General features: G+C 39.2%; 1 protein-coding gene across 1 annotated transcript in view; it reads left to right on the top strand.

Annotated features, from left to right (window-relative positions):
• Positions 1-1,385: 1,385 nt before the first annotated feature.
• LOC136372463 (immunoglobulin kappa light chain) overlaps positions 1,386-27,947 on the top strand; it is a 29,490-nt gene continuing 2,928 nt past the window's right edge. The window contains 8 exon segments of the mRNA XM_066337458.1: positions 1,386-1,823; positions 1,943-2,257; positions 11,779-11,827; positions 17,030-17,066; positions 17,068-17,190; positions 17,192-17,309; positions 18,770-18,826; positions 19,541-19,637. Of these exon segments, the coding sequence (XP_066193555.1) occupies positions 1,781-1,823; positions 1,943-2,257; positions 11,779-11,827; positions 17,030-17,066; positions 17,068-17,190; positions 17,192-17,309; positions 18,770-18,826; positions 19,541-19,637 (839 nt within the window). The 5' untranslated portion in view covers positions 1,386-1,780.

Below are 27,947 nucleotides of genomic sequence, written 5' to 3'. Positions count from 1 at the left end.
TGCAAATACATTCTTACTTACCTTTGGAAGATCACAACAATCTGCACAGGTACCTGAAGACTAGAAGAAATCAAATGTCACTCTTATTGTCAAGAAAGAGAAAAAGGAAAACCTAGGGACCTATAGTTAGGTTAGCGCTATCTCAGTCTGGGAATGTGATGGAGCCACTAATCCTGGAAACCATTTACAGACAGGAAGGTGAAGAAGGTGCTCAGAATTAGTCAGCATTGATATACAAGGAGAAAGTTATTTAGATAATTTTAGATAACGAAGCTCTTTGTAAAATAGATTTTGGCCATTTCATCAGTAACAAGTCTATTTAGTGATAATTTGAACCTGGAAAGGTCTTTTGTGAAAGAATATACAGCCACTGCATGTGTCTTCTTGGCATAGGCATTATCATGTTTGGCCAGTAATTATTCCTACTTGGAGACTTACTGTGTTAGAAAGCTTACAGTACAAAACCTAGACAGCATCTTTAAATTGGACATTTAATCATGTGTGATCCAGTCACTGACATATTACTTCACTCTTCATCTGGAATTCGGTGCCTGACAGATTTCTGCTTTTTGATCAGAAGAACAGAAATGTACTGCTTCTGTTTCATACATGGTAGTTATTGGAAACAGCAGCTTGATTTCACATCCTCAACATACAATAGCCGATGCAGGTTTTACTCTGATTAGCTATAGCTGCACATGCAGGAGACTGTTGGGATAAGTGATCTCTTCCTTGACTCTCCGTCCCTTCACCTCAGGGTAGCCTGATGGAAAATTAAACAGGCCTTCCCACATTTATTTATTGGGAAGAGGGTGATTTTTTCCATTGCAATCACACAGAGACAGTTGTCTCTCTTTGCCTGAACCTCCTCAGGGCTCTGCATTCACATGCACCTTTCCAACCACTGTATGTGGTCAAGTGCCAGCAAGAAAGAGAAAAAGCAACTCGTCTTCACTCCCATCAACCAACAGACCAGGCTCACCAGTCACAGGAGAGACCTCACAGCATCAGACCCATTCATCAAGATGTCTCTCTTCAATGGCTGTTAACAACAGCTGTTTTTTTTGTTTGTTTTTTTTTTTTTTTTTTTTTTTTTTTACCAGTCTTTTCTCCAAGAAGTGCTTGCATCTCTGCTAAGCTATGAAACTGAAATCCTGTGGCTGTGTATTTCCTCCCGCACCCTAAACCAAAGCAAAGGCAAGTCCCCACAGCTGAGCTTCTGCAGTCACTGCAGTCACTGCAGGTTGAAGGTCTTCAGCTTTGGTGGAGGGCAGTACCAGCACCGGAGCACCCTGGGCGCTTCTGCACCTTGCCTCCAGGTGATTAAGCTGAAGCAGCAAAAGGCAGTCTTCACCTGCTCTGACACTGTGCACCTCTCTGCATCCCTCAGGTGAGGTACTCACCTACCGCCCACCAGGGCAAAGTCCAGGCAAACTCCACCATAGATGTCTGGACATGCTCTTGCTTGCAACCTTTTCTCAGTCACTTTGACTAGAGTTTTATAGGGCCACAACATTTAAGTTTTACCAATATTTCCCATATTTACTTGAAAAGCAGACAGGACTACAGCCTTCTTTCCCATTTTAGTATTTGGCAGCCTGGAGAGGGTTTTCTGTAAAGACTGCTTCACATAGAAGAGTTCATCTGCTTGCACACAGAAGATTTATCACTGAAGACCATTCAAGAGAGCCACCTCCTTCTTCTATACAACACAGTTTCCATTTGGAGACCCTTTCATCCTCCTCTGAATCTCACTGAGAGCAAAGTGTGACAAGCAAACATGCTGCTGCTGGTAGTGCTTGTGGCCACAGCCTCTTGGTTTTGTAAGTACTTCTTTATTTTCCTACCTTTCCTTGCAAGCACCCATGGCTTTGCTAACAGGCATCTTTCCAAATCCCTGAATTCCAGCTAATGACAAAATTTCTCCTTTTCTCTTTCCTAGATGGATTTGCACAGGAAATTCCCACGCAGAGTCCGATATCCATCACCAAGTTCCAAAAAAGTGCACGGATGACATGTGAAATTCAAAAATCAGAGGCAAATTTTAACAGCATCGTCGTACACTGGTATAAGCAGAAGGAGAGTGTAGCTCCTGAGAGGCTTCTGTTTGTTTCAGGGGACAAAGTTACCACTGAAAGTGGCTTTCAAGCAAAGAGATACATAGTCGAAAGAAGTTCTCTCCTGAAGCGATTTGTTCTTACAATAAAAGATGTAATTCCAGATGATGCTGCTACCTACTACTGTGCCTACTGGGATCCTCACTTTGATAGAAACACAGATCATCAAGGCAAAAAACCACCCACAGCGTCTGAACCACAAGGTTGTAACTGTGCCACTTCATCAGTATTTTCGCAGCATCTGAGTAAGCTGCTGAAAGGCCCAACCTTTTTCTGCTACTCCAAAAGAGCAGGTAACCGCACATAAACACCCTTCTCAAAGTCTGGTCTATCATTAGCCCTCCTGTCTTCAACGTGCATCTACTATTTTAAGGGCAAAGGAAGTCTTCACTGCCTTAAAACTTAGCATGTAAGTACTGGACACTTATCTGCTCCTTTGGTGCCTGTTACACAGCCATGGCATAATTCTGACAGTCTTTAGGGAAGCAAACAGAGAAGCAGTAATCTTCTAGTCTGGCCAGTTTTCTTCCTTAGGAAAGAGTAGGCAGAAAAGAAATACAGTGTGCTGAAGGAAGTACCTCGGTGCTGGGAATTATATGCTTGCCCAGCTATTTAGAGAAAAAGTTTCCCTATGTAATCCTCCCTGCTGTACATGTGAGCAATTGTAAGCTGTTGGGAAAATTTTAAGCCCTGTCTACCCTAATTCAGTTACTACAAAACTCCACACAGACCAGTTTAAATTAGAGATTTACAGTCTCTTACCTACCAGAGCTGATTATGTGCTACTTATAACCATCATCCTCCTCCATTTCATGTTAAGACAAATAGAATTGTCATGCTTTAGGAATGGTATTCCACAATTTAGTGTTCCCACTGAATCACTCCAAACCTTGTGTTGTTCCCTCACTCCCACCTGCAGTGAGCTAGAGAGGAGAATTGAAGGCACAAAAGGAAAAGATCATGGTTTGATATAAGAACAATTTACTGGAAACAGCAATGCAATAAGAAAAGGAACAGTAACAGCAACAGTACTAATGAGATTGTACAAGAAAGAGGCAAATGATTCGTGCGCAAGAACTCACCACACAAAGCCATGTAAAATATGAACATGATGCCATGCTATCCCAACCAAAAGAGGGATTTTTCCCCTGCTCCCAGGAGTGACAAAAGGTGGTGTAAAATACAGGTGCCCCTCTTGATTACTGCAAAAATGAACCCTGTCTTGGCTGAAAACAGGACATAAGGCTATTCCTTATTCTATACCATCTACATCACAGTCAGATCCTACACCTTCTAGCTATGTACATATATATACATATCTCTATGCATAAGTATCATTTCTATAGTCAATGGTCACCCCTCCAAAATGTTTGTTGAGTTCATTTAGTGCATGACTGTGGGTTCTATTTGTCCTAGGTGTCTTCCGGGGCAGGAAGGCTAGTGTGCTGTTGGGTGGTTGGGTTGAAAGCTGCATCAGGATATCATGACTGGTGTATCTGGAGCAGTCCATGCTGATTGTCCATATTGATTATGGCATAGAGTGGCAGTGTCATTCAGCAACTGATATTATGCAGTTATACAATTCAACATTACAGACTGCTTTTACCAAAAATCAAATCCCCTTGAGGAACAAATTACATTTCCCCGTCCCTCTGCATTACACACCACGTGCACCCAGATTCTTCACCAAAAACAGTCCCATGAATGGCTTTGCCTTTGACTGAGGCAGGATTAATTTAAATGTCTAACATACATTCCTCATATGCACTATGGGGACTTTATCCCCTTCTCTGTTGTGTGGAGGCTTTGATAGGGCAGGGCAAGCTCAATTAGTAGAGCCTCTAGTGTTAACTAACTAGGTGGCCTCTGCTGAACATAGATCCCAATGTTTGAAAGTCCTATTGCTTTTAATATGGTTTTTAATAGTCCATTGTATCATTCAATATTCCCAGAGGCTGGTGCCTGAGAGATAATGCTGTGCTCTCTGGCCCAGGTGTCTATGAGGCCATTTTTAGAATGAGTCCCATTGTCTGACTCATTTCTTTCTGAGATGCCACATTGCCACAGAACTTGCTTTTCAAGGCCCAAGACAGTGGCCCTGTCAGTGGCAATGAGGCACAGGTACCTCTTCAGCCATCCACGAGTTGCTTCCACCATTGTAATAATATATCGCCTGCCTTGGTGGATTTGCAGGAGTGCAATACAATCAATTTGCCAGACCTTCCCATATTTATGTTTTGCTCATTGTTCCCCACACCACAGAGGCTTTATCCTCTTGGCTTGCTTGACTACAGCACATGTTTCCCAGTTGTGGATAATCTGGAAGATAATGTTCATTATTAGGTCCACCCCTTGTCAAGAACACATCTGTATGTTGCACCTCCTCCTGGATGACCTGAGGTGTCATGGGCCCATTGAGCCAGAAACAATTAATCTTTGCCAGTCAAGATCCATCTCAGACACTAATTTAGGCAGCTCATTCAGCTTGTCTGTTGTGGCCAACTCCTGGGCACTTGATGCATCTATATGATGTACTTCTCCAACCAGCTTCTCTACCCAGCCAGCGATATCTTGCCACAGTTCAGCAGCCCAGATGCATTTACCTCTGCACTTCCATTTGTTCTTTTTGCATCTCTCCATCCACCCTCAACAGAGCATTTGCTACCATCCATAAGTCAGCATACAGGTAGAGCACTGACCATTTCTCTCATTCAGTGATACCTAAATCCAGCTAGACAGCTTTCAGCTCTGCAAACAGACCTGATACACTTTGTCCCTCAACAGGCTTCTGTGGCTTACCATGTAGGACTCCATACATCGACTTTCCATTATCAGTGTATCCCTACAATACAGCAGGAGCCATCAGTAAAGAGATAACTTTTCATTTTTTCGTAGCTGATTATATCGTGGGGCCTCTTCCTCTTCTTCTGTTCAAAATTCCTTTACTGTGCTCCCACACACAATAATGTCACCAGTGTATTGCAAGTATTCTGCAGACTCACTGTTTTCCCATACAGTCTGGATCAGTCCATGGCAAATAGTGGGGCTGTTTCCACCCCTGGGGCAGTTGGTTCCAGGTGTACTGGACATCCCTCCAGGTGAAAACAAGCAGTGGTCTTCACTCTGCTGCTAAAAGAATGGAGAGAAAAATATTAGCCATGTCCCTAGTGGCACCACTTTGGTGCCTTGGACTCCAGTTCATACTGAAGTTTCAGCACATCCTTCACAGCAGCACTATTGCTGGTGTGACTTTGTCCATGCCATGATAGTCCACTGTCAGTCTTCACTGTCCATTGGACTTACACACTGGCTATATGAGGCTATTAAAGGGTGAGTGATTCTTGCTGACCATTCCCTGGTTTTTCAGATCATGAATTGTCTCATGGATGAGAGTCACAGGGTTGTGGGTGTGATCAGTACCTGTTGTTCTTCAACCCTCAGCAGTCCCACAGTAGAAGGGTCCTTTGAGAGACCAGGCAAGGTATTCAGCTGTCTAATTTCCTCTGTCTCCACAGCAGTTACCCCACAAGCCCAAAAATGCCCTTTTGGGTCCTTGAAATACCCTCTCATGAGTTAATCTATGCCAAAGATACATAGGGCCTCTAGACCAATCAGAATGGGGCCTTTTTGCCTTTTATTCCCAGTCAGGCTCACCTCACCTTCCAGTACTCTCATCTGTTGGGATCTCCCTGTCACCACAGTAATAGAGATAAATTCTGCCTCTGCAGATCTTGATGGCATCAGGGTACATTGTGTACTGGTGTCAACTAAAACTTTACACTCTTGTATTGGGCCATTGGATTCACACAGTCCAATAGATCTGTTTGATAGATCCCTTTTCTCCACCTGGCTAGAGGCACCTCTAGAAAGTCTCTTCCAGAGAATCAGAAGTAACACACTAGTAAACTAGCCCACATACTTGCGCTGCTAGGGCAGAGGTGCTTCCTCATGTACTCTCGTTGGTCATACAGGTAAAACTGCTCTAGTTTACCTCGTGGTATGTACCTCTCTCTTGAGCAGGGGGTTGCACGCTCCCAGTGGAAGAGACTCTGGTCCATACTGTCAGGATGTCAGACATTTCCTCTCTAACATGCATGAGTCTTTTGAGTCTGTCTGAAATCTTGGGCAGTGTTTCCACAGCCAAGGTATAGGTTGGTAAGGAGGAAAAAAGATGAACTTATTGTCAGAGTTGGCAGTGAAAGAAACACCGGAGAAATGTTTATTCTTCTTTCATTGACATCAATGAAAAGGTTGCCAAAGGGTTGGTGTACAATGATGTGAAGCTCCATACAAACTTCTGCCACATGCATTGTGTACAATGGACAAGAGACTGCTTGTTATTTGAACCCTACAGATTTCCTTCAGCACAGCTAATTCGCTCAGTTACTGGATACTTTTTTCCATGGCATTCCACCTACTTGCGTACCCTATTGGATCATCTTGGCGTGGATGAGAGGATCTTTTCCCTTCCGCTTGACAGGAGTTGCCTCCAGAGGCTGAAAGTTTCTGTCCTCTTTTCAATCCCCTTGCCAATGCCCAGATCCCAGAACAAGGATCTCAGCTGCTTGGGTTCACTATCATCTGCTTTCATGTTGTGGGCCACAATTTTGCAGCATCAGAGCAGGCAGGTCACCACTGGCTCTCCTGACTGGCAGCTGAAATCTTTTCACATATCTCACAGCTCACTGGGGTAGGCATTAGGTGTGCATCTCTAGTCTCGCCTCTTCCTCCTGTTGTGAGTGCCCTATTCTTTACCCTCACTAAACAAACTGATTTTGTCTTGGATTTCTTCTTCTGTACTAGCATGGGTTGTTCCTCTCATTCAGCTGCAGTTTGAGTGGCCACAGTGCTTGTTGATCTGTTTTCTTCCTCTTTCCCCTGAGGGTACTGTCTGGTATTGAACTGTGTCCAGTTAAGAGTAGGCAGGACATATTGCAGTAAGTTACACCTCTGCCAGGGTCCTGTAGATGTTCAGGGGTGAACATCCAAAACATTGGATCAGAATAATCTTTCAAAAGCTGGCCTATTTTCTCTCACATTTCATGGCACTCATGATTATCTCTCAAGTTAGATCACTGAATGACGTTCCGATTTATCTCTATCATGACTCTAAACTTGGTGTGGACTATGCTGAGGGGACCTGTCAGACTTTGCAAAAAGAACATGCTTTCTTTAACATCCAAGGGAAATTGAAAATTCTTACAAGCTGTTGCAACAGGCTTAAAGCAGGAAAAGGGGGTAAAAATCTTGGGAAAATTGTCCTCTCCTTTTCCTTCCACAAACTGGCTATGATTATTAGTAGACCCCCAAAGGTTGTGCCCAAGGTAAGGGTAGGAGAGCAACACTGAATACACATCCCAAATGTCCCTCATTGACTTGATGTTGTCACATCATTAGCTAATATCCCCCAATACATCAACAGAGCAACCCTGATCTTTCTCCCTGCTCTGAAAAAGAGCACTGCAAGGATCACATACAGGAATATATATAGGATTAGGTACCATAACCATGTGAATGGATCAAGCAAAATTGTAACCAGTGGATCCATACTTACAAAAGTAAATGCCCAGATCAAAATTGTTTTCAGCTGGCTCTGGACAGAGCTGTTTTTATCTCAACATTTTATACTCCATTTGGACACCAATTAAGGCTTCATCCTTTAGGAATGGTACTCCCCAGTGTAGTGCTCCCACTGAAACTCTTCAAGCCATGTGATCCTCGCTTTATCCCCCTACTCACTTGTGAAGGGCTGGAGAGGAGAATTGAAAGCACAGAAGGCAAAAAATCATAGGTTGAGATAAGAACAACTTACTGGAAACAGCAATGAGATAAGAAAGCAAACAATAACAGGAACAATGTTAATAATTAAGTGTGCAACATAAAATACAATACCCACATGATTGCTTGAAACTGGCATTAGCTGACTGCTCGCTCCAGCCTGGAACCAGCATTACCCAACTGCTCCGTCTTCCACATGTACTTGATCAGAATGAACCCCTTCTCCCCCAGAAGAGATTCCCTTCCCCCATAGCCAGCAATAAAGCGAGGTGATGTAGAATAACCTGTGTGTCCTTGCCATACACTCTCCTGTCTACTGCAAAAATTAACCCTGTCTGGCCGGAACCAAGATAGGTGGTTTTGTTAGCGAGGAAAACGCATAATAATTGGAATGATTATGAGGTGCTTTACTGAGAGCTCTGGGAGTCGGGATACAGACCCAAATCCAACTCCAACAAGGGTCCAAGAAGGCCCCAATATTATACCCCTCCGTTATATAACTCTATGTTAATCATTAAACCTACATTGTTCTATTGTATACGTCCAAGCATGGATTTTGTAAATATCTTCCTTTACAATTCTCATGATTCTAGTTTGAAATAATAACCATGTTCAGCTACCAACAATCATTACAATTCGATCATCTATCTTATGATGATTAGGTACAGTTTCACTCGACATAGTAAAGGATAGCTTTATTTCCAAGTACAAACCATCCCAATCTTCTCCTTCTCCCCCATCCCGATTACCCAGGCAAAGTTATACTTGATTTGGTTGGAACAATGGAAGCATCACCTGGTTGCAGTGAAGCTGAGACTCTATTCCCAGCTTTTCTGGTAACAGAAATTATTAACCCTATCCTAACAATTTCCTCACTGCATGTCTAAGAGCACGGCAGGAAAAACACCATTCAGCATCATTCCACCTACATCATTCCTGCCCTTAATTTGTGGTTGTGATTAGGATGTTTCTGTCCAGAAGACTTCAAAGTAGACCACTGGGGTTTTTTGCACCTACTTCAGCTGACAGACCTTCACCCTCTACTTCCTCCCTCTCACCACAAATAGTAATTTCTCAAAATAATTTCGCAGTCAATATGCTACAAGGTATCCCAGAAGCACTCTAACTCAGTTTACTTTAAATGCTAAACTAACCATGCAGGCTGTTTGATTGACAGTACACTAGTACTGTCCTCTGATGTTATCTTGGACTGTTTTATAAAAAAACCTGTGCAAGGAAAAGCCTCCTTCTCCCATCAGTTAGTATATAAAAAGCTGCCAGTGAGCTGCTGTAGCAAAGCCTGGACTGATTCCAAGAGATGGGCAGACAATAACCACCCACTTGGGGCAAGAACATGCAGCACAGAGATACCTTCATAATTCTTTTGGTGCTAGTTCTCCTTACTTTCCCTCTTCTGTGTTCAGACAATGAAAAATTAACTCTATGCTAGTAGTATTTGATGTCGTGTAATTGCAGGTAAAGAGGGCCTTTGTTAAGAGCAGGATTTTCACCAGAAGGTACGTGGTTTTTTTACATGTACTATTCTGTATTCTTATTTGCTGTCTAAAATCGAAGAAAAACATAATCTAATTCTAAGATATTAAGTGGAGGGGTTATCTAACAAATTTGTAAAACTTCAGGAAAGAGATTTTCTCTGAAGGACATTAGCTATTGGCTGAATATCCAGATGCACATCTGAAATTCCCGATGACCTCCCAGGAGGCAAGGACCAGGTCTTCATGCAGACTCCCATGGATGATTGGGAAAAATTGGGGTTTTCTTCATCACTGGTACATCAAAAGAGCATGCTAGCTTATTGCAAAGTCAAAACATGGTGTGGAGCACCTGGATCAAATACTTTGGCATGGGAACAAAGCTAATAGTCTCTGGTAAGTACCATTTTCATTGAACTGATTTTAACAGAATCATTCAGGTTCTCAGATAATCAAGAATGGAAGACTGTTAGGAAAATATATTTCTCCTGTAAAATCGTGCCCCGGTTGGATAGGTAGATTTAAATACTGGGATGGTTTCATCCTGTTCTAGGAAATAAAAGTGAACTGCTTGAAAGTTAACTCCCAGAACAACATGTGAGAAATTAAAAAGTTTCTTATTGACAGAGGTGGTCTGGTCTAAATTGATTGGGAAGAAAAATTCCCTGAGTGTAATAAATTTCTAGTTTCTGACCCTACTGAAATCATCTGGTTTACTTTTGCATTTGTATTATTTTTAATTGTGGTGAAGCTATGCAATAAAAAAAAGATGAACACTATTTTCTGTATAAAACATGTAGCAATGCCTATAGTATGTTACTCAGAAACTACATGTCATTATCAAGGTGGCTATAATTAAGTAAAATTGCAAAGTACTGAGGAGAATTATAGAGAAATTTTCTATCTATGCCTCTGACCAAAAATTTTCAGAACTTTTTACTCGCTACAAATATTAAGGTATTTCTAGAAATGGCACTCTAAGTCAATGCTGAAAATTCAGCTATAGCACTCAGTAAGATTTATCACCAGCCTCTAAATCAGCGAGACCTTTTCTGCTGCCTATGCAAGGAAAGAGCAGTGTCGGAGATATTGATAAGCATTATCAGACTGTGGGATCCTGACGTCAAAATATTTGGAAGTGGAACTGAACTTAGAGCTACCGGTAAGTAGAGAATGTAAAACTTGACTACTTCTGAAATGCTTTTCCGTACAGCTAGATATTGCCTGGCATGAAGTGCTCTGCTATTTTGATTCTCCCTAATTCTAACTGTTCTGAATACTTTCCAGGATTTCCCCCTAAAACTGCAATTCCATTTGCATTTGCAAAACATAATGTAATTGTTCTGTATTTATGTGTGAAATGGGGGAAACACAACAGCTATTGCAGCAGAGACCTCTAACTTGTCTCATTATGATTTTCTATATAAAAATGAATTTAAGTATGGCAAAGACAGAATTTGGAGAACAGAAAAATGTTTCTTATCTCTGAGTATGGACATTTGACCTTTGTGGTATTCCTAATTAATTTTGAAAATATGTCCAACTTCTGTGTTACACATATTCTTTGAAAAGCTAAACATTTTTCGTTAGGACTGTATCTGACTATGAATGGAAATGAGACAGCTATCTGACATATGCCCAGAAGAGTAAGTTGCACCTTTTAAGATAGGCAAAGTTGAAAGGCTGCTCTCTCTTCTTAGCTTTTGCAGAAACTGCTTATTATCAGTTATTACTACTATTCAAAATATTTTGTTTCAAGTAAATACTAGGTGTGTAATACTTGCCTGTAGTTTGGCCCAGCTGAGCATCTGAGGCAAAAATAGTGTGCCTAATAGCTAATAGCCTAATAGCTGAAAATGCTGTATCTTGTTAGTGGGATTTTTGATTCCAATCGATGCAATTTTGCTTCAAGTTACTGGTAACAAAAATATTGGTCAGTAGTCTCATGCTCCTCAGATCTCTGCATAATGTTCACCAGTTCTTGGTATGATCTTATGGGGGTATATTACGAGCAAATTACTTTGCCAATATCTGATCAAATAAATCTTACGGTGATGCTACCTACCTGTTTCCAGAAAACAGATATAGAGCCTTCTCTATCTCAGAGAAGGTGCTCCACCTGCACTGTTCACCTAAATATTCAGAAGACTCAAATTAGTTGAGATGAATCCTGTTCATTTAACAACTTATATGCCCTCCAGTAATTCCACATTTTCCCCTTTTTATTTTAAACTTTTGTTTATTTTAGGCTTCTGCTCTTCTTTTACTTTCCTAGGGTCTAAAAATTGATTATACAGCAAATCTGTTTTTCTTTAAAGTGTACTTATTACCCATGCAAACACAACTTAGCCACACTGATATTGTAAAGGCTTTATTCACTGTGATTGGTTATTATAACAAGGTGTTTGGCTCAGGTACAAAACTTGTTGTCTCAGGTAAGTTGTATGTTGTAAATTGTATGTATCTTGTTCATACATTAAGCTTTAGGAGCTTGGAGTGGTCGTATAGATGAGTATTATACTATCTCAGACCACTTAGATTCTCAGCACCATTCCTTGTGCAGGATTTTACTCCCCAATTCACCATTCCTACATTCATCCTTGTGGTATTTGTAATGCAGTGGTTTAGGATCACAAACATGCCTAAAAAGAAGCTATTTCAACCCACTTTTGATAATAGTTCTCCTAGAAATCTGGTGAAAAATGGTCTGTAATAGTTTTCAGAGACCTCATTCTTTCCTCCAGCTGTACTGAAGGAATTGACATGGACTCAAGCAGCTGAGAATTAAATAGGAAGAAAGAAAACCTCTTTCTAATACAGATACAGAGAGCAGTATGCAATGGACATTGCAAAAAATCTTTTTGAATTAGGCTAGAAAAAGTGAAAAACTTATTAATATTATTTTATCACATACACAACACTTTGGCATTAGAAATAAATTAATACCTCCAAATAGTCTTCTCATTACTTAATAAGTGTTAATTAATTATTCAGTATTAATTATGGTGAATTACTGCTTAATAATTGCATAAGAAATGATCCTTTTTTTGCCTTTCTTGCAGAGAGATTTATTTTAATGGAAAGTGGCAGACAAAAAATTTTTTTCCGGCTTCCCACATGTGCTTTAAATGCCATAGTCCTAAAGTGAACAACTATACAAATACAAGACAGAGGAAGTACTGCTAGGAAATGTTTTAAGCCTGAATAATACATTAGCTTATAGTAACATATCAAGCAAAGATTGGTTTAATGATTTATGCCAGAAGGTTTAATGATTTATGCCAGAAGGACCAAGTAAATCATATCTATAATTCAATGGAAATATCTGTGGCATGACCAGTATATTGTTTTTAGTAAAACCCCCTATCTACCAAATCAGGTAGTTGCCACTTTTTTCCTATACACCGTTTAAAATAAATTATTTTCAAGCATCACTAATTCTGTATTATTTTGTCTTTATGAGGCCAAGGCTTTGAGTCATTATTAGAGTAAAATGGCTGTAGTTACTTCACATTAAAGAACTTAAAATCATTAAGAAATGGAGAAAAACAAGACTTGGGATAAAGGGTCTTTGCGAATAGCAGCATTAACGGAGATTGAATCCAATTATCCTACTTTCACCAAGCCAAATCAGGAAAATCCTATTATTCATATTATAGTTGTTAAATCTGGTGCTTTTCTGGCCAAAATCATGGAATCATAGAATGGCTTGGGTTGAAAGAGACCTTAAAGATCTTCTAGTTTAAACCCCAATGCTGTGGCCAAAGACACTTTCCACTAGATAAGGCTGCTCAGAGCTCCATCCAAAGTGGCCTAAACACTTCCAGAGAGGGGGACATCCACAGCTTTTCTGGACTCTCTCTTCCAGTGCCTCACCACCCTCACAGTAAAGAATTTGATCCTAAGATTTAATTTCTTTCAGTGTGAAGCCATTCCCCCTTGTCCTGCCACTACATGCTCTTGTTAAAAAGTCTTGCCATCTTTCTTGTAGGCTCCCTTCAGGTACTGGAAGGGAGAAATTAGACGACCCCAAAGCCTTCTCTTCTCCAGGCTGAACAATACCAGTTCTCTCAGCCTTTCCTCACAGGAGATGCCTGATCAATGTGTTGGCCTCCTCTGCACTTGTTCCAACAGGTCCTGTGCTGGGGACCCCAGAGCTCAACTCAGCACTTCAGGTGGGGTCTCACCAGAGCAAAGTAGAGGGGCAGAATCCCTTCCCTTGCCTTGCTGGTCATGGTGTTTTTGATGCAGCCCAAGACACGTTTGTCTCTCTGGGCTGCAAATGCCCATGGCTGGGTCATGTCCAGCCTCTCATCCACCAGCACCCCCCTAGGTCCTTCTCCCCAAGGCTGCTCTCAATGTGTTCACCCCTCAGGCTTGGGTTGATACCAGGGGGTGCCCCAATCCAGACGCAGCATCTAGCACTTGATCTTGCTAAACCTCATGAAACTCCCATGGATCCAATTCTTGAGCTTGTCCAGGTCCCTTTGTATGTCATCCCATCCTTCAGATGGCTGTTTCTGTTAAGGAATGTACCAGTGTGAGAGGGTATTTGGTTCTGGCACAAAACTCATTGTCTCCAGTAAGTTTTTCACAGTCCTATGTTTTTAAAAGTTTTATAATGGGAAAGCTTTGCAAAGAAGGTTGACAGCTCTTTAAGGTATCTGGAAAGGCTCACCATAGGTCAAGGCTATACTATATTGCTACTAGTTATAATCCCTGAAGTCACTGTCAAGCAGGACAAGAATGCTGTTTATGAGCTGAGTGTGCTGAGTGCCCTCAGGTCTCACTGGCTTGAAGTGGAATGGAGAAGCTTTGAGTATCAGTACAAAATTACTCCATTTTGTCGATCATCCAAGTAGTGAGAATTAAAATTTCAGTTTAAGAACACAGTGACCTTACTTATAAATCTTATTTATAGATACTTATAAAGAAAATGTAGAGGAGTTTAATTAGGAAAACTTTGGACAGCTAATCTATATAACAATATTTTGAACTTATTTTTTAATAGCTCATCGGATTTAAACCTATCTCCAGGATTTCATTTGAAAAATGTTTACAGCCTCACACCATTGTTTCATGAGAGAAAAGACAAATGTTAGCTTAAGAAATATCTACTCATACCTATTTTTTATTTGAAAAAGGAATACCCATATACCTCCTAAAACCTACCTTAGAAAAATGTTTAACAAGGTAAACCACATTTTGCAATGTTTAGCTGAATCAAAACTGACAGATGAATGCAAGTTCATTATCTTAAAATTCTTCAGAAAGAATTTCAGAAAAGCCAGTGTAAACTGTTTTGCTGATGTCAAAGGATTTGCAGATCAGCCTGAAAATACATCAAAACCTACAGCAAATTTTACAGATTTTCATCCTTTTATTTCAGAAACATGCATACAAAGATTTTTTTCTCACATTGAAAGATATAGGTAGGTAGACAGACACACAGACAGATGCAAAACTTAGTTTTTCCATTCTCCACTGTCATCCATTTATCCATATACGTACATGAGACACTTCAATACATGCAACACGGTTGCAATTATTCAAGCAACATGTTTCCTCAGTACTGTGGTATGAATTGTTTCATGTAAGCTACGCACCTAGGGTGTTTTTACAGTAAATGGAATGACATTGGCATTTCCAGAGGTGGAAATTATTCCATCATAGCAGAAGTCTCTAAAATAAGCTGGATGAACTAGCAGCTGGAAGAATCTCTCTCACCTCTACATTTAGACTTGATATCCTAAGAGAATATCAAACCAAGCTGTTATATGTACTGAAATTAGTCAGAACAATCTACTAAACTTTGAAAATCTAAAAGAAATCGCTAAAATATTAATGAAGTTTGTAGAGTACAATGCCACTGGGACTTCATTGTCTTGCGAACATATACAACTCTGGAAAAAATACATAATTTTAAAAATTACTTTAATCTTCCCTCCTTGGGAAGACTGATGCATAAAGATAAAATAACACCTAAATTAATGTTCGAGAGCTATAAAGTTATCAGCAACGTTATTTCTGGTACAACAGAACTCAGTCCACATTGCCATTTTTAAATGACATCTCTAAAATGAAGGAAATTCTTAATAAAAGGAAGGTAGACATCCTTTTGAAGGTAGATGGGTCATCTTTCTCTTTAAACACCAAGTTTGAAATACTTCAAAGAATCAGTAAGTTCTTTCAGGGAGAATGCAACGTAGATTTGTCTAGAACAGACAGATCATTTACAGAGAAATGGAAGTTTTTTGGCAAAAATGCATTTTATAGTAATGTATTTTCTTCCAATACATTAAAACTGCACTAACTAGTCAGACCACAACTTAAACCCCATGCATCCACTCACTCAAATTCAGTGGCAGAGATTTACATAGGAATTCAAGACAAAAGTGGGACCAGGGAACACCTAAAATGTCTCTGCAGCCTTAAAAATAGTCTTAAGCAGTACTTTCTGTGTAACAAAAGTCAGTTTTGAAACTGTATCAGCCTTCAATTGCGGTTAGCATAGACAGAAATGATTGCCTGTGCCCTCACTGCAGAAATTCACGTTACCTAAATCAGATCCTTAAATTTACTATCCACTTAAATAATATCAAAATGTATCTCAGTGTGGATAACATCTGCATGATACTGTCTCCTCCTAATCCAGAGAGCATGCAGGCTTAACTCAGAGAGGCAAAGGAAATTGAGATTATGTCAAATAGGCTTGTGGAAACAGCTTACTTTTTAATTTAAAAAATATTAATGTGTATTTGTACTGAGGATGTTTCCCAAGCACAACATTCTGTGCAGACAACTCTGACTAGATATGCTGTTTAGGTGTGAAAATGTTATCCAGCTATAGAATGTTCTGCTTTAGGTTCAGTTTCAGTTTTTCATTTCAGATGTGCTAATTCAATAATTAAACAGATTAGTATTGCAGATGGCATTGCCAACCTTTGGTGTCTAGAGAATTTTGTATTTCCATTTTCTATCCTGAAAAAAATCTTCACCTGGAAAATACATGGAATGCCTTAAAAACAAAGAAGTAATTGTTGTCTTCTCTTCCCTCGCCTCCTAAAAAATACCACAAAATTAATGTTGTGTTTTAAAAAATTAATAATTTAGCAGATGCTCATTATATAGCAGTGGTGAACTTTTACTGGGGACATAAGACTGCTAAGATTTTAAAGTAGGTGGTCTATGTTTAATATTCTGTGGACAAAATTTTAATGTACTTGTTTTTGCATAAATATTTTAAAGCAATATTAAATTCCTCTGATTGAATAAATTAAGCTCGTTCAGGAAATAATACTATTATTTAATAACTGTCAGAGACTTGAACAGGCAAATGCATTTTCTGACAGCAGTACTGCTTGGAAGGTTGTGGGATATAGCTACCTTAAGATTTATAACTCAGTTTCAAGTGAGATTAATAGGTATTAGTATATTCACAGTATTCAGTTTCTTAATGTTTCTCAAAAGAACATTACATTTATTACAAGCATATTAGTATTGTTAATAAGGCATTTATTTTGTTGCTCTTCAGAATTTGTATTTTTGGCTGTGTGTTTTTTTTTTGCTGTACACTACTGATCTTCCAACTCTGTTTTGTTTATTTCCTTCCTCCAATAACCCATCCAGAAAAAAGGGAAGTTCCCCACCAGCAAACTCTGAAATCCTGCAGAAAAAACCATGAAAATCAGATAATGTATGTTTGCCTTATTGAGAAATTCTACCCAGAAGTTATCAGAGTGACATGGACTGATGGTGAAAAGGAGGTAACAGACAAGGTAGTAAAAGGTGACACTTGGCGGCCACAAAGAGGATGAATACTCAATTGCCAGTTGGTTAACTGTGCCAGCAGAGAAAAAAGACAAGAAATACTACTGCAAATATGAGCATGAAGAGGAAAATGCTTTACTGCCAACACGAGGTACATTCTACATGTTAACAAATTAATTTGATATACTATTATAAACATAATTTTTCTTTACAATAAAATTAGAGTAATAGTGATGCAATGTCTTTCTATTACTGATGAAGACATCTGTACTCCTAGGCACAATAGCTGAGCTACACAACTGGAGAAACTACCCAAAGTTTTCCCAGGAGAAGTAACTCAGCCTATGTTACGGTCCCCAAACAAGCATCCCATAAGTAATAGAAAAACCGTAGTTATTTTACATTAATGAATCTCATCAAGTGTAAACTAGCTCAGCTCCCATAGGTCTGCACTGAAACATCTGTTACTTTCCATCTTACAGAAGTTTCTGGAAACAGTATTACCTCTCATAGCTTACAGGTGTAAGTCCCTCTGACACCCTCTAACATTATCACAGCTGCAAAATCTAAGGAGTTTAAAATGAGATTACTGAGGATGTAAAACAAGTTTAAAAATATTACTTACCCAAATATTACTTATCCAGAAATAGTAGGTTAATACACATGTATAAAAATACAATTTTGGTTTTAAATTTGGAAAAACTGATTATGCAAAGGCAAATCTGAAAGACAATGCAGCTTTAAAGAAAAAAATAACTTATACTCAATGCAAATTGTTTAAATAATCTCTTAGAAAAGAGTTCTAAATTTGTTTAGATTAATCTTCTCTCCATACCTCCCTCTGCTTAACTTACTATAAATTAACCTAATTCCAGTGAGTGAGAGCATGGCCATAAGTAACAATTACATTTCAACCTTCAAAATATATTCTGACAAAAATATACTTTTAGTTTATTTAGATGGAGGATGTATTTAAAGATGCAGTATAAATGTCTATAACTTTTGTATCAATGCATACAAACAACATAAACAAGAGCAAACTCAAACTTGCTACTTCAAGAGCAAAAAGGACGCATTTTAGGGAAAAAAAACAGCACCAAGATTCCCAGAAGGGAAAGTTAAGATCATACACTCCTCAATATTATTCTTTGCTGTTGAACAAACACTAACATATCAACTGAAGTCTCGTCCAACCTGAATTGTTCTGCATTTCCTATAACAGTAGGTTGTCAAGGCAAATAGACTTCAGCTTCTTCACTTCCAAGGTCAGGTGGTCAAACTGCCTCCTGTTCCAAATAAAAGAGACTTTGTCAAGGAACAGCCTAATGAACACATTCCTGAAAGGGCAAAGATAGAACTCCCACCTGTGGCAACAAATACCCAGCCACTTCTTTGAGCATCTCTCCTCTTCAAATTCTCTCTGCAAATGAATCCTACAAATTAATATCTTCTTTGCACACTAATCTTAAGGGTCAGGTTTTTTATTTAATACTAGCTTCCCATTTTCCCAGCCTTGTTCTTGTACTGCCTCTTTTTTCCCCCTATTTCTCAATTCATCGTTCTTAAATTAAAGAAAAAAGCCTAACTGGGGCATTTAAACTCTCTTTCCAGTGGATTCTGTGAAGACTGCTCCTCAGGAAGAGAACTGCAAAACAGTTTTTAATAGAGGTAATTTAATGTGTTAAAATGTGGGAAAGTGATGCATGTCTTGCAAGAGGTAGATATTGCTACATATGATCTGAACATCACAAAAATTATCTTTCTTCGTAGTATACAGAAAATCTTTCAAGTCTGGGGTCAGCAACTCAAAAACCTTTCAGCGCTACTCTGAACTAATTTCTTATAAGGGGCTTTCATACCTTTATTATATAGCTTTTCTAGGATGCTACAGATACAGTTTGGGCTACTAGATTATTAGCCTGCATTAAGCACCACTTTTTAAACAGTTGGAGTAGTAAAACACTTTAGCTGGTGCTACATCAGCCTAGCAATTGTCCAGAACTTTGGACAAAGAATTTTTTTTTTCTTGAATGGTATTTAGGAAGAATAATGAACAGTTATCCTCAAGAAATACAACACAAAAGGATTTAAACAAACATCTTACTAAATGGTGGGAGCACTACAGTTATGTTCTTGTCTTTACAAGAAATAATTACCCAGTGACACTGAGAGTAATTTTAGAAAGAAGAAACCCACTAGGTCTAGAACTCATTAGCAGTGCAAACCTATTTAAAGAACAGAATAGATCTTGTACATGTTTATGCTGTGCATAAATGTAATTGCAGCACTAAACTCACTACATTGTTCCATTTGTATCCATTTTTTAGGATGCTATACAACATTGACATTAAACCAGACTTTTCTGTCTTATATTTGTTACAGATCAGTTAATGCAGAGGACAGCATATTTAGTATATATCATCCTTCTGCTGAAGAGCTCCATGTACTATCTTATCGTACTCTTCTTCATCTACCGAATGTGGGCTTCAGCCAAGCACCAAGGAAAGAAAGTATAAATGCTGTTTTAAGAAAGGGCTATGAATTGATCTTCAATTTACTTTGCCGTATGCTTATCCATACAGACTCCCCTGCTCTCTGTGTTAGATTTAACAGCAAAAAAATATTCCAAAATAATTTTCTGGTATTAGTGCATAAAGGCTCATTTTGCTTTACTGCTAGTGTTTTTATATCAGTCTGGTTTTCCTATTTTTTTCTGAATATTGATTAAAGTTACGCAATAGGAATAATGCATTTAAATCCAAATCTGTATTGCAAAATTAACAAGGTAGCCATATCAAAAGTAGCTGTGCATCCAGAAGCTCAGGGGTATAACAGGTATTTTGATATATAAAGCACAGATGTGTTTTGTCAGCACATTTAAGGCTAAATTAGGAGCGTTCCTGTGCAGTAAATTCACAGGTTTGGTTCATTTTTACTTTCAGTGTTTTGTTGCAACTCTCATGTATGCAACAAATCAGGAATTAATTATTCTGAAGTGGTGTGCTTTAAGAGACAATTAAACAAAACTTTAAAAAGTGAACAACAGAATTTTGAATGAAGATGTCAGATGAGAATAAAAGTAATTCACATGTGCAGAAATTGAAGAAATCCACCCAGCACTGGGACATGGTCTGAAAATCTGCACATTGTAATTTAAAAAAAATGAAAACAATCACAATGATCATGAACGTCACCTTGTTTAAAGATACGTTTTGAAATTGAGCAAAATCACAAATGTCAAGCTCTGATAAAATATTTTCACTAAGGAAGAAAAATTCTCAGAGATTTTGAACTCTTAATTTCCCAGTTCCATAAATCAATTCCTTTCAAATTTATGTTGAAAAATGGGAAGTAGACATATTGGGATAAATCACTAGCTTGGTTTTAGGCAAAACAGTGTTCTAGGTTTTGGAGATATGCCTCTGCAGCATTTACATTCACTGTGTTTGTAATTATGACAGCAATAAAAGCTTTCCTCCAGTTGTCTTTATGAGGCCTGTGTTTGCCCTCCAGCATTTCAACAGCCTATACAAAGATGATTTATTTCTCTGTTCATAGAAATTTCTCAGGAAATCAAATATCACTTAAAATATCACTTTTCTGCTTTTCAATGTGTTAATAGGAATATTTTTACACAGAACAATAAATGCTAGTTTGTTACATATTTTCTGTTACAAAACAGAAGGCTAAGCTTTGTAAAACAGCTAAGCCAAGCCAAGGGGAAATGTTACAACAGGACTGCCTCCTAAGGTTAATGCCATTGTAAGGGAAGGAAAACATACCAGGCTGAGTTCTAACAACCACAACTATTTTACCAATGGCATACCTTACAAGCTATTGCATATTGAAGCCAAAGCAAGTAATTATTCCCCTCAATGTCATGTTACTCTTCAATGGGAAGAAATGTGACTTTTAGTCTTCAGTCAAACTGTTTGAGAAATACCTGGGATCCCATGCTATTGTTTGTTAAGGTTTGGTTCCAATCATGGTGAAACAAAACAGCTACAAAGGTGGTTTTGGAATGTAGAAAACTGTACATCATGGATTTTACCTGGATCTCCTCTATCTCTGCTAGACAAATGCTTGACTGCATTAAGGAACCAAGATCTCTCACCATATGATCCCCAAATCCACTGTTTGTGTCTCCTACACAAAACTGAAAGATATTGTCTATGCAGCTCAGAAAAACAGAGAGAAAACATAGCAAAACCCTTGCCTACATGCAAGCCTAAACCACCACCTCTCAGTTTCAGGGTTTTTTCAAATGCTTGGTTGCAGATTTTACACCTTTCAACAGCTCAAATGTCCTTGAAGGTTTTTGTACAAACATAGACGGCTCCTACTAAGATTTTAATTCTTATTTATTTAGCTCAAATAAGGGGAAAAGTGGATTTTTAAGGCTTTTGTGTGCTGGGGGATTTGTTTACAGGAAGGTTTGTTTTGGTAGTGGAAAAACCCTGTAAACTGAACCAGTCACAACTGGTTCAGAGGAGGTGGTCTGTGATGAGAATGCGTGATTAGCTGAGGACAGTTAGACCACAGCCTTTTACCACAGTAGGCTGCTAAACCATTTCCTTTAAATACAAATAACAAAGTTGCAAAACCCCACATGCCTAAGTTAGTTGTGAATACCACGGTGAAACACACTGATACACATCCATCTAACTGCATGTTTGTGATACATAGGGACTATTGCTACACCAGTAACTCGGGTGCTGCAGGATGCCTGTAGGACTTGCAGACCTAAGTGCAGGACAGTGAGATGTTATCTATTAAGTGTAAACTTCTGTTGTTGGGACTTTGCTAACACTTGAAAGACATGACTTCTCAAGTACATATACATACAGATGATTTTCAGTGATTTCAAGCTTCTACAAGCATGAGCACTACTACAGCTGCTCTACTGTTATAGAGTTGCAGAATTAATGCAAATACTACAAAAATGGTTACAGACAATCTGGTGCCTCTAATGAAAAGAAGATAGAACACAATCAACTTTTGCCATGAAAGTACAAAGAAGTCATCAGCATAAATGCATTAATTTGTGTAAAAGCTTTTGCACATTCTACATCATTAAAGGATAATTTTGTGTCCTATACGGTACAAATACTTACACATGCTTGGTAATAATGACCTCTTAACAATCAAAACAACCTACAAAAGGTGATAGAGAAACCCTCTCATGCATTCTTCTCACATGTAGCTGTAAATGAGAAAGATCTATATTGCAGTCTGCCAACACCTAATATCAGTTGATACTAGGTACCAAACACTAATAAATTTTAAGAGTGATTAAAATTGTGGATCATTCAGTTTGAGATTTTGAAATATGAAGTGATGAGAAAACAAAAAACCCTCATAGGAACAGTTTCAGCAATTGTATATCTGCACCTATAGATAGAGGAAAATAAATCAAATGACAATTAACAAGTACTAGTCAAGTTTCACCTAATGAGTCCAAACTGTCATTAACCATAGTTCCACAATAGATTCCTTTTACTTCTTTGCATTACCGCTTCCCAGTAATTTACTACTGAATACATTTTGGCAAGTATTTCATACCACCAGGGAGGCAACCTAATACATGTATGTCAAGAATATGCCTCCTTATGAGATACTACAGCATATGGGCATCATTCTGTTTATTTTCTAATTAATAAATTCTCTTAGCAGTTCCACTAGCAAATCCCAACAACTTCTCCCAAAGATTTTCTTTTAGAGAAGTGTAGATGAATAAAAATGGGATTCAAACCAACAAATGGGGGGGGGAGGAGGGGCGGGGGGGGTGGCCTCAAACACTTGAAAATGGGGAGGCTCAAAAGGAGAAGGTGACACACTGTTACAAGTGAGCACCAGATTTCAAATCAAAAGCTTCAGCTTCTAAAGAAAATTTCATTCTTATGCCAGTGAAGCTCTCCCATTTGTGGAAAAGTGAATATATGGGTCAAGATAATCCTGAAAATACATGAAGCCTTTCTCAAAATCAGGAAATTATCTCTACACCAGCCAAAATGCACCGCAAAAAGATACAGGTCTCTGCTGTGACAAAGTGCTCAGAGGTCTCCCAGAAAAAAGCAAAGACTGTGTGTCCAGAGACAGCTCCTGCAGGAGGCACTTGCCTTGGAGGAAGGTGGCTTGATGAATTAGAAACTTCAGAGAGATTTTTTTCCTTTTCTCTCTAGAATAGAACAACTAGCAATTATTTTGAGGCTCAATTGTAAAATAACAGTAGGAATAAACTTTTTCCAGACCAATTTTGAATATGCTACTGGGAGGAATGATTACTCAGCAATAAGATTACATATCTCATCCCTTCACATTATTATGAGTCTCTAAGTTTCTAACTTTTTGCATACTTTAATGTAATTTTTCATACCCATAAAGCATGCATGAACCAACACTTTTTACTTGACATCTGCAGCGCAGAAAGTGCTCAAGCTGTTACTGAGGCCCAAGCAGCAGCTTCTCAAAGTCAGACCAATGGTGGTCACCCCCCTTGCCACCACATGGAATATGAGGCATGATACCTGAATTCACATACAACATTAACCTGGCTAAACTGTGACAGACAACAGTTTGTTCAACTCATGCGTGTGGGCAGGGAAGACAAGAAGGAGTAGAAGGAGGGACAATCAAAAACATTCCTACCTTCAAGTATACATATAGGAACATATATTGTAGTCACATGTTTAGGAACAAAAGGAGAAGATTTCCAAAATGAGCATACATTTTTCAAAACTTTCTGAATCTTCAAGTTTGACTGCTACACTCAGAGCAAAAGGCTGGGCCTCATCTTAAAAATGAGAACAGCTTATATTCTGCAGTATCAATTTGCTTTTATGGTGAAAGCACTGTTTCCACCAGGAGGCCTTATTCAACCATCAATCAAAACCAGATCACTCATTATGTTTAAAATACATATTTTTCCTTTTGAGTCATTAGTGTGTTTTAGTCTACAGTATTTCCAGGAATCGTGCCACTGCATAAAATTTCAAGAATCTCCTTGTAGGAAAGACTGACTGTACCTAGAGCCTCAATATCCTGACCAGTCAATAGGTTATTTAATGCATGACCTGTACTATGGTAACCCAAGTTTTCCCCTCTTCCATTTTATGTGTCAAAAACAGGTCTTAATTTGCAGTGCACTGGTACTGCGCAGCATTATACTCTTCATTGTCCTGATGCCTCGCCACCCCAAGGCAAAGCTTTAAGACCCTTAAAGACACTGCAAGGTTTCTTGCTGTTTATCAAGTACTAACTCCTCTTGAGAAAGCTTTTATCTTGAATATACTCTCTGCCTCTCACAGCCCACCCGCGTGCCCTGCCGGCAGTGTTCACAACTACACACAGAAGGAAAAGGTGCTCAGTGGGTTGGAAATTTCTGTTGTTGCATTGTTGTTTGATCTGTTCTATCTCCTTTCTAGTAAAAGAACTGTTATTCCTTTTTCTACATTTTGTCCAAAATCCGCATAATTTCAAAAGTTATAATAATTTGGAAGGAGAAGTCATCTTTCTTTTCCATGAGAGTTTCTGCCTCCCTTGACAGACATTTATTTTTCAAAGATACTACCTTAATTATTAAGATATTACCTTAATCCTCCTAACAAACTGAGAAACCCTGGTATACCACAGAATAAACCATCTTGATATGAAAACAGTGTGAACCTGCTCTATTTTAATACATTGTAGAGGGTATCTAGACTACAAGTATGATCACGAGTTAGATCTATAGAATTCAAACTCTAGGCTCCTAATTCAAATTGAAAATACTCTAGCTATAGCTTGCTTATCAAGGGGCATACACTGCTTTGCACGAGAAAGTGCTAGCATGTAACAATTCAGAGAGAAGGATACTCAGGCTCTCTATACTGTCGTTAAAGTGTTATTTACTAAAACTAACACTATAATGAGAGTATATTATAGGCAATCTTACATTGTTTGAGGTGGCAGGAAACACTGGGTGCTGTAACTTTGAACGTGCTGCTGATCCACATGCATCATGCTGGACAGACCTTTTCAATGGGGGAGATTCTTCTTTTTTATTTGGTCATTTGAGGTATAATTTTTTTATAAGACAATAGCTCTATTCATAAAGGATGTTCACAGAAGAATTTCTTGCTGTGTTTATAGACAAAAACACAGCCATGGAAGTGGCATAACCACTGCTACCAAGTGGGAGCTGCCTGCAAGCTACTAACCTACAATGAGCTGCCTGAATTATCATGTAGTCACGGAACTTGTGCAGAACACAGAGCCTGAGGCCATTCATATATGCAGGACAAGCCTGCACCTGCTGAGTTTAAGTGTTATATGGACGACTAACTCCACAATGCACACAGGTTTCTGGTCAGGATCATTACATTCCACCTATCAATCCACATGGAGCTTACCTTTCCCTAGGATATTAGAGATTGTATGAAGAATATATTGTTTCTCAGGCTTCAAGTACAAGGTGCATTAGAACTGACATGGTCTGTTCAGATCACTACCTCTTCAAATAAAATATCTTCTGCAAGCTTATCAACATCCTCTCCCAAATCACCAATGACCTCCTGACATAGCAAAAAAACCTTGCTACTATATTTTTGAAATATTTTCTCTGGGTGCAGTGTTCTTTGCTAGATCTGTATTTTATCCACTTTATTTTTAGCCACTTTGCTAGATCTGTATTTTATCCCCTTTCTAACAATATGCAATGAATGGAAACAGCCACTCCGTCTGGAGTTGAGTTTTACCTACCATCTTCTACTGATATACAAGTTATTTTGGGCACACTGGAAGGCAACCTGCTGCGGTGGTACCTGTGTCACCTGTCCGGCCAGCCCTGGCACCACAGCAACACAGTGGTTCTTGGCTTATCAGGAGTGTAGCGTGGCTGTGGCAAAGGAAATGAAAGGAGGGACTCTCCAGTGGCGGATCCAATCGAGTTTATTGGAGGCTCCGGACGTGGAGGCCTCACCTCGGGACACCAGCCTCAGAGAGATCCCGAGCCCCTCTGTGCTGTGACATTTAACAGGGGGTGTAACATAGGGGAGGGTTCAATCAGGGACCAATGGGGTACAGTAAAGGTGTGGCTCTTAACATAATAGACATGTGCAACAACCATACAAGACACAATAGGAGGGGGAAGCCTGGATCCTGCCCAATCACTCGACGCCTTCCCTGGAACTTTCTGGACACAGGGAGAGGCCCCAGAGTGACAGACAGGACCAGGAGGTTATATAACCAATGATTGACATAAAACTGAACACGGGGAAAACCATACAAGGGGAAACATAGGGGGTTACAGAACGAACCATTATGGAAGAATCTCATTGAACAAATCATAAACAGAAACATGAACAAAATATACCACCACAACCCGCTAAAGGGTAGGGTTGCATCTGCCCAGTGTTAGAGAAGGACATCAAAAAATATGGAAGAATGAGCTGTTACTCTTGAGACTTTGTGTGGAGCTCCATAACCAAAGGCAGAGAAAGTACATGAAATGCACAAATGCAAACTCAGCATTTGCTAGAGATCCTATGGCAGTTTCCAGAGAGAGACCAGCCTTGCTTTCTTGACAGTCCTAGGCATACCAACATAGAAATTAGAAGCAGCAGCACGCTCAGGTTGAGGGTTTCCCATGCTTCAAGTAGGCTTCACATACAGCTTGCTTTCTTGCTACAGGAAACAGTCAATACAGGCTGCAGAGATACTGAAGTGAAAAAAGGAGGAAAGAGCTCACCCTGTTTACATCCTTCTGATACTACAGAAAGGTACATCAGGTTTACACCTCCTGTGGAATTAATGATTCTCAGGAGAGCCTGTAAGTTTTAGGTCAATAGTCTTGTCACTGTATTAGTGAGGAACATAAGAAAACATTCAGCAGGCACTGCCTTCATCTGAACTTCAGAGATTAACATGGTCAAACTAAGCGTAAGAGTGACTTCTGTTTACAAACTACAGAAAGGAAAGAGTCTCATGCCTCTTTACATGGAACAGGTGAGGCAGTGAATCTCCCATGCTACCATAACCCTGGTGTCGTTGTTGAGATAGTCATGACTCACAAAGTAACACAGCAATATCTTCAGAAGGCTTCTGTTTATTATAATAGCCTGCTGTCTCAACAGCACTCAACAAAATTCACACTCCATCCATTGGTCACAAAAAATAAACACAACATACATTTATTGGTACAAAACGTCTCCACCACTGTTTTCAACCAACATTTATAAAATGTTTTTCAAGCACGCTTCTTCCAGCCTCAGGCATTTATCACACTCTCCTTCTCTCCTCAGTTTCCATGCCAATGACCTTGGTGAAATTGTTTTCAGGGAGTAAACATGGCTTTTTCAACTAACTTACACTTCAGACTTACAGACCAGCTGAAGTCTCTTCCACACCCTGGGATGCACTTGTCTCTTGATATCCTCACAACAGAAGAAGCCACTTCAAAAAGTAGCAGACAAAGACAAATAAAAACAACCAGTGCTACACATCCTTGAAACAGTTTAATAAATATTACTCTTACATATCACCTAATGCAGTATTAACAATGTCAAATCACAAATAGAGGGTTCTTCCTTGGTGTTTTGAAGTTACATTTTATCAGGGACAAATGCCTCAAGGCCATAAGGACAAAGCAGGGAAGTTCTGCCAAGGCTCTACCCTTAAAATACCCCCTTGCCCATGCCTCAAAGTAGAAATCTCTCACAGTCTTCACAGCAAGTCAGAGCAGCACCAAACTGAGGCAGAATCCAGATTCTGTTTCTCAGACCGCATTTGTCACTATGACAACTGATTTTCT

This window comes from Sylvia atricapilla, chromosome 1 (assembly GCF_009819655.1).
Source record: "Sylvia atricapilla isolate bSylAtr1 chromosome 1, bSylAtr1.pri, whole genome shotgun sequence".
In the NCBI taxonomy this organism is placed as follows: domain Eukaryota; kingdom Metazoa; phylum Chordata; class Aves; order Passeriformes; family Sylviidae; genus Sylvia; species Sylvia atricapilla.
This window is presented reverse-complemented; position numbering and strand designations above follow the sequence as displayed.